The sequence below is a fragment of the Ixodes scapularis genome, unplaced genomic scaffold, assembly GCF_016920785.2.
Source record: "Ixodes scapularis isolate PalLabHiFi unplaced genomic scaffold, ASM1692078v2 PGA_scaffold3__209_contigs__length_174095766, whole genome shotgun sequence".
NCBI classification, from domain to species: Eukaryota; Metazoa; Arthropoda; class Arachnida; order Ixodida; family Ixodidae; genus Ixodes; species Ixodes scapularis.
In genome coordinates this window covers 526,854-543,110 of record NW_024609868.1, presented here as the reverse complement: position 1 = coordinate 543,110, position 16,257 = coordinate 526,854, and the positions used below count along the sequence as shown (strand labels likewise).

General features: G+C 48.6%; 1 protein-coding gene across 1 annotated transcript in view; it reads right to left on the bottom strand.

The window, feature by feature from the left end:
- Positions 1-2,086: 2,086 nt before the first annotated feature.
- The window catches only part of LOC8028477 (long-chain fatty acid transport protein 4), a 72,698-nt gene continuing 58,527 nt past the window's right edge, over positions 2,087-16,257 (bottom strand). Inside the window, 8 exon segments of the mRNA XM_029989668.4 lie at positions 2,087-2,893; positions 5,336-5,482; positions 6,603-6,767; positions 9,190-9,327; positions 10,006-10,149; positions 11,050-11,242; positions 12,697-12,898; positions 13,971-14,040. Coding sequence (XP_029845528.2) covers positions 2,736-2,893; positions 5,336-5,482; positions 6,603-6,767; positions 9,190-9,327; positions 10,006-10,149; positions 11,050-11,242; positions 12,697-12,898; positions 13,971-14,040 — 1,217 coding nt within the window. The 3' untranslated portion in view covers positions 2,087-2,735.

The following is a 16,257-nucleotide window of genomic DNA, read 5'->3' as shown; positions in this document are numbered from 1 at the left end:
CATGGTCGTACTGAAGAAGGCCCAGCAAAGCACAGGGAGTGCTAAAGTACGGAGGGCTACTTCTGCTGGTCAGAAAGTAAAGAGGAGAAAACATCTGGCACGGCTGGTTCACCGCAGTGCTCAGTGGAGACGCCGGTTGAACGCTCAAAAGACGCTGCTAGGGCAGTGCAATGGTAAGCTTAGAAGGCCACGAATTGGCGCGCAAGTGAAGGGTCACAGTGTCCGCCACGGAATAAAAATGACAAACAAGAAGCCAGGCGTGCGCTCTGCTGACGTTGAAATTGCGATCTACCCTATCGCGATTGACCGCACTAAGTTAATTTGTTATCCTGAGGTGCTATCGAGCGTTTTGGTGGACTGGACGGGCAAAAGGCCAAGACTGGGAGGGTAGCCGAGCACTATGATTTGATTGCATTCCTGGCTGAAACAATTGGACTGGGTCTTTTTCTTTTTTGCAAGCGTCAATGCTACTGTTTGTAAGCATATCTGTTTTGTATGTGTAGATTCTGCTTGGCAATTTTGAAGTGCTTTCGTCACGAGGAGGGGTATTTTTGTATTCGTGGCTTGTACAAAAAAAAAGTGCAGTATGAAAGGAGGTTGAACTTTGGAAAATAATTACTTTGTGTTATTTTCGGCACGTGGTAGTCAGATTTTCGGAAATGTGCTCCTTCGTTCGGTGATTTTTGTTCTGTACGGAAGTATTCAGTTTTGAAATGATCGTAGCGCTCAGTGATTATGGTTTGAAGGTTCGAAAAGTTTTGTGTATTCAATTATGTCGCTTTTCAAGTGTTCAAAATAGGGGGGACTTTTATACATGGGGGAGTGCATGTTCAAAAAAAAATTAACTACGATTTTGTTTTGAAGATAAGAAAAGTAAGTTAAACGTATCTACGAGTCTTTATATGCATAAAGTACTGCGCAATGCTTGTGAAGAGCCAGAATTTCAGTTTGGTTATTTGTGGGAATTTGGGAAGATGATGCAGCTGCTGCATATCAGTGAGTCAACAATTACATCTTCGGAGGTTCCAAAGGCAGATACAAAAAAGTTTAAATAGTTGAGGATGTTTAGGAATGTCGGAACTTCGATATTTTGCGTCACTTGATTGCGCTTTATTTTTCACGCTGTGTTTCCTGAACGATTGTGATTGGACGCAATGATTTGTGGATGGAAACTCTTCAAGAAGCTTGTGCTGTGAAAGTGCAGCTGTGGAGGATAGCCATTGTGCTCGGTGGTCAACTACCGCAGGACAGCACCTTCTGTAGATGAAGATTTTAAGAAAGAACTTCATGTTATGAAATTCTTGTTTGCGGGGGGTAATGTCATGATTCTAAGGCATGACATAAAAGGAAGTTGAAGGGGCAAGAAGAAAGAAGATGATGCCACGTGAGACAACGATTTTTGGAGGGGAAGAAAAAGAAGAGGACGGCGTGAGAGTTGTAATCGAAGACTGAGACCGGGAGGAAGCGGCGGATGGGGTCCATGGCTACGCTCCAGGACGCGCCCGACCCTTGCTGTGCACAAGCTGTCGCGGCAAGAGTTCCACACTCCCCTTCAGGTGCCTAGGGTACAAGGGCCTTCGCTGCCTTGGGCAAGTCGCTTCGGTTCGTCGACGCAACGAACTTAAACTGTAAGGCCTGCTCAGAACAGCTTCATTTCTTGGAACTGTAGATGTGCTTAACAGTGTGTGTATTATTTCCCCTTTTACTGTATATATACTCCCATGCTTTCCGTTATATCTTCGTCTTGTTTTTGTAAATATAATGGGTTGTAAATTATTCGTTTTCGGCATCGCCTCTATCGCATTCGCAACGTCTCCGGCCGAACCGTGACAATCATTATATCTGGTATTGTTATAAATGGATTGCAGTGTAGTACCACGAAGCATATTATTAAGTCTCGGTGGTCAGATGGGGAAGAGGTCGCAAAAGGTACAATGAAGCCGACAGTGCTAAATCTGCCTTTCGGGCCTTTTTTACTTGCAGCGCAGTAATTACCCAACTAGGTATACACATACATTAGTTACCTTGTATAGTAAAAGTCTCCAACAACTACCAAAATAAAAGGGATCGAGTCACGAGCCAGGAACACCATTTGCAGCCATTTATTCTTTCTATAAGTACGCCAGCACTGGATGTGCCGTCTCGTTGAGTTACCCGGAGGATTTATCACAGCAGCTTAATCCAGGAATCTTAGGCAGAAGGTTATTATTATGTACACTGTTTACATCGCTAGTTCCTCGATAAATGAACCGTAAAATATTCCTTCTTTTATCGTAAAAATTTAACTCTCAGCACCACGTCATAACACGTCCGTGGACGTCTTCCGAGGCTCTCCGGCGTAAAAAATATTGCATCGTGGCCAACAATCGTATAAAACAGGCTTTGAGACGCGACAGATACATTAACTGTTTGATCCCTTTGCAAAACATTGCCGTAACAATGTTCCTCGGGCCATCCAAGACCTTTCCAGGAAAAATGCCGTAAATGCCTTCGGGTCGAACGCCAATCGGCCGAGAAATTTCACGGTGGCGGAGAAATGGCGCAGGGAAGCCCGAGGAACAGGCCACCTCTCGAGGCGCAGCACGCCCCGTGGAATGTGGGAAGCCCCCGGAGGTCTCGGCGGGACAGGCCCTGGCTGGCTGCGAAATCCGAGGCTGGCCAACGTTCTTGCACTCTCCGCCCCTCCGTGCACGGCGATGGACGCACAAGTCCTTTGCACACCGCCGCATTGAGATTCATACCCTCGCCTCTCCCTTTACAATCTTGTCGTAGAGCTTCTCATCTAGAAGGACGTACTCGTTGGCCGTGGAGTCTAGGAAGTAGACCGGGTCCTTGATCTTGTGGATGTCAAATTCTTGCTTCTGCAAGTCCACCTTTTTAATTTTGTAGGTCCCTGAAAAAAATGAATGGACGTATTGAAAGTCACGCTTACATCGAGCAATTCAATTCGATCGAGCTTCTGGAACAGACAAAGCCTGCCGGTTTAGTCGGGGAAATTCTCCGGGATCCTCAAATGAGTAATAAGGAGCCAAATTTGTTCACCATTTCAGGGTCAACATCACCATTGTGAAAGAGATCTTGGAAAATTAAATATGGCACTCAACAAGATGCAAACTGAGAAGTATGGGAGACAAGCACAGACTAACAACTTACCATTTAGCATAGAAAAAAATAGCCCCATCAAGAAAGAAAAAAAAAAAATTCTAACGAACACCCAATTGGTGGCGTAAGGGATCGCTAAATGTCGATAAAGTTAATCTCTTTTTATGCAGATATATTGTCGGCTGGCACGTGCAGTTCTCTGTGCCACCTTTTTTGGTTGCACGTACTCCAAGCACTTCCCTCGCCGCTTTTTCGCAGCTCCCCCCAAAGGTCTTAGTACCTTGGAGCTCCTAGATTATGAAATGGCAGAGTAAAAGGTATGACGGGTCATAGAGCGGAGGTTTTTGAGTAATTTTATCTTAGATTAGGCACGGCCAGAGGATCTCGTTTTAATATTGTACCTTTTCGGGCCATTTGTGAAACGAAAGAGGGTGCAAGCAGTAAGTCGGGCAGATTTTTTTGCTTTCAAGTTGTAGACCAGCCAAGTACGGTAGCCCAGGAGGAAACAAACTTATTTTTCTCGCCTCCCGACTTAAAGGGATCATTAAACGATTTTGAAATCGAATTTCATCCGCCGCACGTCGTAAAGGGCGTGAAAAGAAAACCAAAACACAAAAATAGATAGCCAAAACAATATTTTCGCTATAGAACTTTTAAAAGAAAAACAGACTCTTTTATACCTTGTTTCCTTCGAAAGCTCTGCCCTTTCACAGCGATGCATCCGCGGAGCCACGGCATGTCAATCCCTGTCGCCCATTGGATCAGAGCCAACCTCACCAGCACCGCGATCATAAACAATAAATTTCCGGCGAATGTTTCTTAAAAATTTAGTTAAATAGTATTCTGATCCACAGTTTGTTAAATAATTAGCGATGCGACGGAAATTGCTGAATTTTATAATGCTCGGAGCTATGCACCATCTGTCGTGTGGTAAAAGCAAGAGAAATATAAGACTGCGCCTGCGCTGTTCCTGCTCTCTGCTGAAAAGCATGGCGTCGGTGGTGATTGTTGACATCGTTGGCGTGGTGGAAGCTCATTGTTCAGCATTGAGCGCTATCCTTGACTGAATTCTCGTCGCGATAACCCAGCAAGCCCTAAAAGGAAAGATCTATCTACTCGTGCGGTGGTGTTGTGGCGGCACCCTTGAGACAGCAGAAACACTCGTGCCGTCACCTGTTTACTTTGACTACGGTGCTGCTTTCTTAGCATTTGTCTCCTCGAACATCGCCCGAATTTCTTATTTTGTGCATTCCACGCGTGTGATCAAGTTCAAGATATTACTGGTGCGAACTGTATTTAAAGGCGTGCATGAAGGATGCGAATTTTGACGCGTTTTCATCACCCGAGAAAAGTGATTAGTGTTAGCACTCCTGAACTCTCGCGACGTCTATGTGATCATGAAATTAATTTCTACGTTGCTATATCTCCGCTAAGATTACATTGTCTTTTGCAATCGTAGAAAAGGCGTATGTCGAGATTTGTTTTATCGGTAAAGTCGTGTTTTAAAGTCGCGATCGTCCAAGATGGCGTACTGCATATTTTTCTTTTTTTCATCCCCTCTGCCTAGCGGGCCTATCCTGACAAAATAAAAAGTTAATAAAGCTTGAGCCCATAGAAAACCCTGTGCATTTCCTGCTACGCCAGTGAGTGACAGTGCGTTCCCTTCATTTTAGAGATATCACGAAAACGGCTGACGGCGGCGGAGAAGCGGCTGTTGTGCCGATGACCTGCTGCTCTTCGTACCAACGTTTGAGACCAGTCCCATGCTGTCACTGCAGTGCAACATATCTAATTAAATTTCGCTCAGCTGCAATGTGTCCATGGTTATCGCGCTGATGAGATGCGCCGATTCAGAAAATGTGCCGATGGCATCGGCGCCATTGGCGCAGTGAGACCCCGTGGTAAAACCTACCGGCACACCGCCAGCTCGCCGTTAACGCTCCCATTCGCCTACTGCCCGGTGCCATGGCATGTTACGACCGTCAAAATTACGCCGCAGCTTGTTTTGCGGTGAGTTGGAAAGGACGAAAAACTGAATATATCAATAATTTCTCGTGTAGAAGTTAATCAACCGAAGCGAAAACGGATGCCTGTTCAGATATCGGTGAACATTGGAGGTTCAATATGAAAGTTATTTGGCAAAAGTAAAAAGGTCATTTCATGGTCCCTTTAGATTAGTGGGAAAGAAGTTTCTCGAGGCGCTCTTCAATTAGGAGCGCGGGGGAGCCCTCACCCGTGGCCTCCAGGTCTGCCACAACACGGACGAAGAGGGGAACTGCGTAGGCCGGCAGGACGTTCCTGGCCTCCTTCAGGAAGACCTTCAGGTCCGTCTTCTTGTCCGGATCGCAGATGGCGGCCATTCCGGCCTTTCCTTCCGAACCTGGAAGCCGAGGGAACACGCTCTCGATCATGGTCGACGTTTTGAGTGTCCCTCCCTCTCGCCGTAACTGCAAGCGGAGTCCTTTCAAACGACACCTTTGTCCGATGCGCTGCACTCGCCCTCACAGCTGCTCTTTCGCTCGCAATTACTGGAAAACGTAGTGCGGCACGCAGGGCCGTACCCAGAAAAAAATTTCGGGGGGGGTTTTCGGGGACAACGGCGGCCATTTTGAAAGTGTCTATTGTCTTATTTTCGCCTATGAATCATGTGCATCGGTGGTATATAATGGAGAGTTGCAGCAAACCGGAGAACCGGTCCCGGTTTGGTATCCGGTAGCCGACCGGCGCCACTGCGCGTGCGCAGAGGTGGAGATTAAAATCGGCTGGCTGCAAGTGCACCGACCAGGGCCGTACCCAGAAAAAAATTTCGGGGGGGGTCAGAACCCCCTATCCCCCCCCCTGGTTACGGCCCTGGCGGCACGTAGCCACCCTCCCGCACATTCCAACGAGGCCCTCCTGCCACAATTTGTACCCAACGCAACGTAAAGTTTTCTTCGGTGAAACCTTTTGGTCCGTGGAGGTCCCAGCAGCAGCTGGAAGTCGAACGACATCATCATCTCCTCAGCGTTGGCTCCAAGAATCGCAGCTCGGATGCGAATCGGGAGAGTAATGTGCTGGGAACGGCGTCGCAGAGGGACCTCGCGGAAGACTCGATATACCAGGATAGGGCCGTCCTAAACTCGGGAGATGAAAACGTGAAAAAACAGGTAGAAAAAGAGGCACTGCTGGTATCTCTGTTTTTCTACTTTTCTAACTTTTTTTTTCACGTTCTCGTCCGCTTAGTTCGAGATGGCCCTTTCCTAGTATCATGCACCGACTAGCTCAATTCGAGCCCCCATTACTCGATGACCGACGTTTGGCAGAAAGACCTGTCCCAAGCACCGGCGAAACATTAGATGTCGGGCAAAGTCAACCATGTTCACCGAATCCCGTGCCCCACACTCTAATAAACGTGCCTTGCCAAAGACATATTTTTTCATTTCAATAAAACTGGAGAAATGACCCGACGGGAGCATCTTTTCCACTCAATTTTTGTCGGCGACCGAAGCGGTGAGCCCGACCTGGGATTTCGACCCCGTAGACGGCGCAGTCGGTGAGCCCCGCGATGCGGGCCAGGACCCCCTCCACCTCCGAGGTGGACACATTCTCCCCCTTCCAGCGGAACGTGTCCCCAGTCCGGTCCTTGAAGAACAGGTACCCAAACTCGTCCATCACCAACAGGTCCCCTGCAAACGAAAATCGCACGACCAAACCATAAGCCCAAACGCCACCGTCACTACCACTTGGCTACAATTCCAGGATTTCGGGAGCAAACTTATTTCTGCAAAAATTAAAAAGATAGTTTCTCAGACATTTTTGTTTTCTTTTCTTTTTCTGTAATGAGGCTGGCATTCATCGAAGAACACTTGCATCAAATTCACAAAAGATTGGCATTCATTGGAGCTTAGTTTTGTTAAAAAAAATATACTTCTGTACAAAGGCATCGGGAGACGGGAATCCACTTTAATTGTGTTTGTGAGCAAATATGCCGTACACAAATTTCAGAGTTGCAAAAATCTTTACAGGAACGGCGCGGCAGACTGAACTAGAAACCGGAGCTGCGGTTAGCGCAGCCGCCTACTCAGACTGCATTCTGTTGTGACCCAGGAATACAAAAATGGCGCTGCGAAAGTATCTGAATTTTGTAATGGTAGTTCCGAATAATACGCTATTCTATATTCGCATCGAGACAAACTGCGATTTTGTAAGTGTTGATTATGGCAGGTTAGCCTCGTTGAGTGTGCTTCTCACCGAGCAGCTGTGCACTGCGGGGAAGCAATACCCGCGGCACTCCTGGATGTTGCTTCCCCGCAGTGCGCAGATGTCAGAAGCGCACTCAACGTGGCTAACCGGCCACAATTACGTAAGAGTGTCTGCTATACTTTGTTCGCCTTTAAGCTGAGACTGCAGCCAATGCCACAAGCACGAGAGCGCGAGGTCGCTGCTTCGAAGCGCTTTGCCGAAGAACAAGCACTCGCTTAGAAATGCACATCTCAAAGCAAGGAGCACGGTCTAGCTTTGGCTGCAGTCTCAGCTTAAAGGAGGACGACCAAACCCAAAATTCTGCGAGGCTGTCGTCCTCTCGCGTCTTCGAGCAAATAAGCAAAGGATGGAAAGGGGGGACTAAAAAGGTCGGGCATCCGAGCGCGCCGTTCGGATTCGGGGGTGGTTCATTGTGCGACTATGCGAATGGGGATAAGCCAGCAAGAAGGGTACCTCCACGATGGACGCGTCACAATCTGCGCGTCGGAGGAACCTTCCAGGACCAGGAAACGAGAACCAAGTTTGTTTTTCGCGCTGCAAGGTACGGCAGTACATCTTCGCTAGGTGCTCTTTAATTGGTGCACTTTTTAATCGATGTGAATCGACGCTTCTCTAAACAACTGCCGGAAGCCTGGATCGGAATGCAATTGGCATCAAAACTTCAGGGCCACAAGAAAGGAAGGGTGAAGAAGCTTCTTTGTATGGACTTGGGGGCCAAAGATGAGCTGCAGATAAGCCACGATGTGTACAAAGGGTACAGTGGGAGAACTCAATCCCTCGCGTCCCACTGCATCGAGGGAGCAGAATCTCCCTTCTCGGGAGGCCGTGGCTTATTTCGCTCCAACACTCAAGCGCGCATTTTCCTACTCGCAACTTCTGAACCAGCATCTGCGTGGGGCTGCGCATGCATGGACAATGTTTTCCAAAATCGTCCCCCCCCACTCAATAAAACAAAGTGTAGCACCAAGAAATGCAATCGCCGGCTCTCCTGCTTCCCCCAGCATTGCTCTTCGTCGCTTCTTTCGCCCGCTTACTTGATGCGCCCGGATAATTTTTTCTACTTTCATGTAAAATTTTGTTTTTCTACCAACGAAGAGAATGTAGTGGTGTTAGAAATGTGCTTTGTCGGAACTAACATTCACGCTGTACGTAGATCGGCGGTGCACATTGTGCGTGTGCAAGCAACAGGCCTTGCATTAGTAAAATGTTCTTTCATAAGCATTTCTAGCACGGAACAATAAACTTAATTCGAGTTTTGAGTTTATTATATCGCTTATGCAGCCACACAAGACATCAAAATCCTCTATCCGCATACGCCTAAAGTGCTGTTCCGAATAAAAAAATAAAACAATCGTGCTTAGAAAGGACACTGGAGTGATCTTGCAGACTTGCACTTGCACACATACGACATAGTGGGGCAAAGGCAGTGGCAGCACAAAATGTATTTGTGGTGCTTCGCGGCGATGTTGCACCGACAAACTTAGTACACGCGTTCTCAATTAGAACATTTTCTTCAAAGTTGCGTCGCGTCAATTCTACCTCTTCCACCACATTGGCCACATTTCAAAAGATGAACTGTTTGGTTTTAATTACGGAAACCAAATCAGATTTGTACAAACTTTTAATGTTCTGGTTTCCATAATTTTTGTTACCGGCTTAGCACACCCCGTAAAAAATGGCCAAAGAAAATGCTGCAGAAAAATATTTTCCTATTAGTGTCGAGACCGGTTATAATGAAATAGCGGATATAGCAACGTGATTTCCGATTCCCGTTGACTTCGTTATGACCGATCTCGACGGTATCGGGTCATGGCAACGAGTCGTCGCAAGGGGTCGGGTGCCTACCGGAGGCAAAGGCGGTGTCGCCCTTCTTGAAGACGTCGTGGTAGACTTTCTTCTTGGTCGCGCTCTGGTTGGCGTAGCCGTCGAAGGAGTGGATGTGGTCGTCGCGCACGATCCTGCCGACCAGCTCGCCCACCTCGTCTGCAAACAATGCGGGCAACATCTTTCCGAGGGCTCCTCGAGGCAGCGGCAAAAGACAACGGCACGAGGCGTGCCTCTGCACAACGCAGCACCCCACTGCGTCCGAGGACAACTCGAGCGAGAAAGACGGCAGCTAAATTATCTCGGGACCATGCAGCCTACGAGCAAGACCCGGCCCGGGCACTACAGTTAAACCTCCGAAACCCGATTTTACGAATTTCCCGATTTAACGAACAAATTCGTATTCCCCGCGCAGCCTCTGCCCAAAAAATGTTCTTCCCGAATTTTACGAAATTCCCGATTAAACGAAATAATTAGCGAGTCCCGGTCACTTTGTTACATCGAGGTTCTAGAGTAGTTCCCAAATGCCACATATCGTAGCATCTGCCGGAACCGTCGAGTCGAGCCAACGGAGGCTCTCGACCGGCCGACTCCGAGAGGAATGCACGTAAAACGTCCGTGGGAGAGGTCCGAACAGCTGACCAATTACGCTCCATCGAAAGGCGATGGGAGTGACGGTTTTTGTGGGGGTTTACGAGTCGAGAAGCCCACAATCTCCGGTTCGTGAAAGGAGGATGCCAACATGCTTGCCCTCCGGCCACCGAATCTCCGCCGACGCGGTGGGACGAGGGTTGGATTCGGCGACTCCGGGGAGGGCAGAGGGCGAGAGAGGCGTACCTGGCTCGCAGGGGATGCAGAGACCGCGCTTGTCCCGCAGGGGCTCCCCGGTGTCTTCGTCCACCCGGATCAGCTTGACCGGGTGCACGTTGCTCGCAATGCGGGACACAAAGCCCACCGACCCCACCTTGTTGTCCAGGTTCACTGCCAAGAGAAACACGTCGGCATTCGCCTCCACCGCCGCACGCCTTTCCAAAACGCCACACTTTTTTCGGAGCCGCAGCTACCACGAGCGGAGCGTCGCGAGGTACCGCTTGCGGTTGCGCAGTTACATTCGCCCAAGTTTCCGCCTTTTCCAGCTCCGTTACTTTATCGAAGTTCCCCGGGATTCGGCCGAAGAGAACTGCTAACAACGATCGACCGCAGCGACTTTGGAACAATCGCCTCTCGCGAATGCAAAACAAACTTGCATTTGTATTCGCAAAATCTGTAACTTATTCGTCCCAGTTCCCAACCAACTCGTTGTACTTTTGGCACGATTGAAAGTGGTGTCGAGGCCTTCCCGACGCTCGCGTGTGAAGAGGAATTCCATGAAGGAACACCCTCGGCAAACTTTCCTCGCCCCAGCGAGACATAATGCTACTACCCATAACTTATGCACATACAATTGCCGCATTCTAAAAACACTGCAACCCGGTGATCCACGGCGTCTGACCGGGTTGCCCACACGCTAAATCATCTCTAGTGATTCATATTGCGAGGTGGCTAAGCTGAATCGGCCCCACCAGCGGCGCTCTGCCGCCGCTAAAAGGCCGGCGCAGAAGTATGCGCAACCTTTTTGGAGTCGCGGCGCGTGGCGATAACAGTCAATAAATGACCATGTGTCGTTGAACTAGCGCATTGCGCCATTCTCCGGGGCGGGTGAAAGCGAGGGAAATCCTACCAGTTACGTCGAGATGAGCAATTAGCGGCGTGTTACAATTTAGCAGTTAGCTGCGTACACCAAAAAGCTAGGTTTCCAAAAGGAGCTGTCCACCCTCGGGAATCAATACGTCCCCTCGGTTACTAGGGGTAGGGTCCACCTGGAAGGAGCGAGGGACTCACTGACGTGGGCGTTGCCCTCCGTAGAGCCGTACAGCTCGCGGATGTCTTTAATGTTGAACCTCTCCGTGAACTGGGTCCAGATCTGGGGCCGCAGGCCGTTGCCGAACATCATGCGGATCTTGTGCTGCCTCTCCTGGGGCCTTGTGGGCTGGGCCAGCAGGTAGCGGCAGATCTCTCCAATGTACTGGGTCACCTGCACCCAGCAGGGACCACAAACACCCTCAGCTCATACAGCCACTGCCAAAAACTGGCAAAACATCCGCTAGTATGACAGCTCCATCGACGAATTCAGTACGAATTACATTGGCAGGCGTCGCCCAAGAATCACATTCTTTTTTGTCTCGTATGACACGAGTTCAATCTCGACTTCGCTACGTGTGTTACGGCTGAACCCTGATCAGGCGTCTCCGGTTTATGCAACGTCTCACATTGTACAGACGCAGACGACAAAGCTGGTTTTGACTTCGAGTCTAACCCGAAATGACGCCAGGTGCAAGAAGCCTATAAAGCTACCACTTTAAAAGGTGAGGAGTCTCGGCACGTTCTCTGCTCATTATTTCCGCCCTTTCTGCAGTTCAAATGCTCTCAAGGAATGACGGTACCGTCACGACCCTCGTAGTGCCGGCAGTGTTGAAAACTTCAGGATGCTGCACTCGTCGCCACTTTTGAGCACTACGCAAGATGCCGACGACACTCGCCGACCGCGACTCGGTGCCACTCGACGATGCTGACGAAAAAGAAACACCTCGATGCCGACACTTAGAACGAAATGAACGCCAAGTTGCGTGTACCGGATGCCACCTTTTCGTAGCATCCGGCAGTTTGCGTACGCCTCCAATGGCGCCTTAGCTCCTAAGGTTTGTAGCCCTGAATAAGAAATTACCTTTCCCTTTGAGAAAAAGAGCTGAGATGAAAATAAAGTTCTACCAGCGAATGTACTGCACAACTCTTCAATCTTGTTTTCTTTTATTCCGAGATTTTAACTTCGTAGTCAAGCAGATTATTAGCTCAGAACTAATTATACAAGTTCCACATATTTTTGTTCTGCAGGGTCCAGCACCGAAGTCGTAATCATTACTTTTAAATTATACAACTCGCAGATTATATAATGTTTTTGCAGTCGCGTAAGAGCGGTACAATCCGATTTCCACTCTAACGAGAAAAAAGGAATATTAGCTCGAAGAAACTTCTTTTTTCACGCTGCTGTCTGGGACCCACGGGGAGAAAATGCTTTCCCTCTGAAACCTCCCTTAGACGACGTAAACTCCACAAATTGTTGCATTCCATACAGATTACTCAATTCTGTCACATACCCAAATTTGGCTCATTTTCGGTCTTTTGCGAGTGCTCGGCAAATGACCCGGAATATTTCTGCGGCACAAAATCGGACATTTCCTCCAAATGCAGACTAGTTCCAAAAGAGCACAGGCCGAACAAACACCGTAACAACATCTCTACTGCAAGTCGGAGCCCGAGCTACGGCTAGCGGCCAAGAGCAAAGCTCACGACGGAACTCGTCGACCCTCGGTCAAACGGAACGGCCCTTACGTACGAATTAAAAGTGAGTTTGGGCGCAACCGAATACGAGCCAACCGGGCGTCGACCGGCTCCGAGACGGAAGCACCGAGTGAGCGAAACGAGGCTTACGGTGCAGTCATACTTGATGCAGTCGTCCCAGAAGCGGGAGGCGGAGAACTTTGGGCGAATGGCCACGGTGTTGCCGAAGAGCAGGGCCTGCCCCACGGCCAGAATGCCCCCGGACGTGTGGTACAGGGGCAGGGCGCTGTACAGCACATCCTCCTCCCGGACGGGCATCATGTACTTGGCCGCGGACGCCATCGACAGGTACCTGGGACCACGCGGGCACACTCGTTGCCCCCAAACAGTCACTTATGCCTAGCGGGGCCGTCCCTACACATTTCCAAAATAGGAATTTGTCACGGTGGTCCCGTGGAACACGATCAACGCGTACGAAATCGGCCAGGACTTGGTTTTAGCTCGTTAAACGATTATTTTCGTAGTAGAGGCATTCGTTATAAAGGCATCCGACTGACACTTTGCAACTCGGACAGTCTGTAATGCTTCCGGCTCCTCCGAGCTGATTGAACACCATTATAGCTCATTCCGTTAGTTCGGAAGTAAATCAAATAAAGATTTAATTTTCTTCAACCTTCAGTAATAGCCTAACAATGCAGAGAGCTGGGCTCGTTGGTGCAAGTGTGTGTTCCTTTCCCCCGTCTTCGTTGTCACGCGCCATTACGCCCACACCCTGCAATAGTAATACTTGAAAACTCCTGTAGGTGAAAACGAAAGCGAGGGCCACGCTCCCATCGAGAATAAAGGGCAGTTCCTTTATTGCAGCCTCGCATCCATTGCTTTCTTGACGCTGCAAGTCATGACGTTCCAACGAAGACTCGGCAACCGGGCAAAAAATGTGCAACATCAAAGTTTTGGCGTGAGCAATTCCTCGATTTAGACTAAAATTAAATAAACTCGCGTTTCTATAGTCAGTGGCCTTACTAAGCCCATTTCCCGCGGAATGAGCAAACAAGAACTAGCGCGGCTAAAGCGCCGGGTTTCGACAAAACCGCAAAGCACCGTTCTGGCATTACAGTACTACTTTTACCGAGACCAAGTAAATGCTACAGCACTCCTTAAAGCAAAAAAGTTTGGTACAAGGGACCAAAAAAAAATTTTTGTTGCTTTTCATTTATTATTGAGCTGTTTCCGCACCCGCTGCATCGTTACATTCTTCCGACAATTCACAATGTGCTCAGTGTTGTGACCAATCTCTGAAGTCGACCAATAATCGACGACCAGTTTATAATGAGCTACGTCGCACTCTATACGATTGCAGCTAAAAAACACTGTGCGAAAGGCGTAGAGGGGCCTCAAACTCCCGGGACCTAGTTGGGGCCCACCTGCTGTGCTTGATGATGGCCGCCTTGGGGAGGCCGGTCGTCCCGGACGTGTAGATGTACACCAGCTTGTCTGCAAGAGGCCACACCCGACACGCTCAGTGACGTCGCAGCCCGGCAGCAGTCTCGCGAGAGCAACGCTGGGTTCCCAATTATTCTGACTGGGCCAACTTCAAGCCTAATTCAGCGGTCGCAATGGGAAGAAAGGAAAGAGATCCTCAATATCCCTCTTGGGAAACCGATTAACTGATGGCGTCAATGATGGCCCCTCAATGGAGGTGGAAGACAGAGGTGTGGCCCCGCAGGACGGCGGGAGAGGTCGTTTGTTTTGAGGAAAGAGAGCGAGGGGGTCCTCAACCAGATCGTTGTGCCCAGCTCGCGGAAGATGCTCCGGTTCCGGTACTTGGCACTTGCCCTTGCACGCTATGTTTCCGGACAAAATTCTGTCTCAAAACTAGTGATGGGCCGAACCTTCGCCGAATCGAAAATTAGGCACCCAATTTTGGGATTCAGCAAAGTCTAAGTTTTGCTAAACTTTTCTAAAGATTCGGCAAAAATACAGCGTTGCCAAGCTTAAAAGTTTATTTTTCGTTTTTCGGGCAAAAAAAGATTTTGTATTTCTTTCCAAAGCATATTGACACGGTTTTTACTAAATCAGGTGATATTCTACCAGATAATTGTAGTGGTGTCGTTTTTGAGTGCTTACTGGCAATTTTACTTTGACTTTTTGCTGAAGTGGCGCGACGAGGTTGGGGTAGTGGGCGCAGTCACAATACACGAGTTTGGGTTTTGAGGCCTCATGAGCGCGAGCCTGCGAGTGTTCACGCTGTTAAAATAAAGGTGGTAAGACTGTGTTCTTACTTCCTCCGCAAGTCATCGTTGCGCGCGCGAAAACGAATGCAACAGCTGCTAAGCCTTCACCAGAAGAGATAACAATGTTCTTGTAAGTACACGCATTCTTTTAGACTCGAGTCACTTGACGCCAACTTTGCACGAAAGTGTGCGTCCCATACTCGCATTGTTTCCTTTTTAACTTTTAAAATGCAAGTTTCTGATTTTAGGACAGACACACGCGGACCTTTAGGAAGACGGGAAGAGTTAGCAATGTCGGATGTGCATCGTCGAGCATAATAGTTTGGTTTTATGCGGATAGATGAAAACCGCAAAATAAAGCTTATTAAAAAGCAATATTATTTTGTTTTGGCACAAACTACTTGCGAGCCAAAAACAGAATTTCGCTATAACTACGAGGGGTGCTTTAAAGTACTTGTCAGTCAACATTGCAACTACCTCGTTGCACCACTGGAAAGATGAAATGAAAATCACGTTATCCAGAATGTAGCGCATCATTCTTGCACAGTGGACTGCTTCAAATCCTGATCGATCTTCTGTTCTTGAGGCAGAAAATATTGAAGAGAACCGCACGCGCAAGGCTGTCAAACACGCAGTTATCATCTCTCCTACTCCGCACCTCGCCATAACCGCCGGTAGTACTACACTGAACGACGGGTAACCACACGACACTCATTTGCTATCCATGGCCCCGTGGCCCCCTCGCCATGTCATGTTCTTGCGCGTGCGCAGATGTTTGCCAAACTTCCCTTCAAACGGCATGTGCCGAACTTTGCAGAAGCTGCAAAGACCGCCGTGTTCTCGCCTACCAAGGGCTCGTGTGTTTGTCGATGGTCTGGTAACTGATCAAACCTGATCAAAACAGAAATTGATCAAATTTATGTATTTTTCGCTCCTCATTTTATCGGTTGCTCTTCGCTCGCTGCCAGATCGTGCTCGGCCTACTGGGAACGTTTTTGCCGAAGCATGGAAAGGATCTGCGTTTTCAATTTCCGTCTCTGGCGTAGAACAAGTTGGTGCCAACTGTGGCCCCAAACGTTTTGCACTGAGCGATGCTCGGGTAACTCAACATTCATTAAAAACGACCGACGCAATGCTCGCCGTTCGTCAGCTCGTATGCACGGCGTGAATGCCAAGCGATTCTGGCGGCACCACTGGCTCGTTACACGCTTCCGATAGCCTAGATATGGACGTGGCAAAGCAAAGTTCAAGTATGTACCGCACATTCATTCAGTTGAGGCACTTGTATACAAAAACAGTTGCGAGCGAAGGTCTTTTCTACAGAAAAAACTGACTTTACAATAGAAGAGGGGTTCTACCGTATGTAGCACATAATGCGTGTACCACGAAAGGCTCTAGCTTTTTCTCGCACAAATTACGTGCGGAAAAAAGAAGTTTTGGCGCGTTACACAATGCCCGCATCCTCAATAGTATAAGT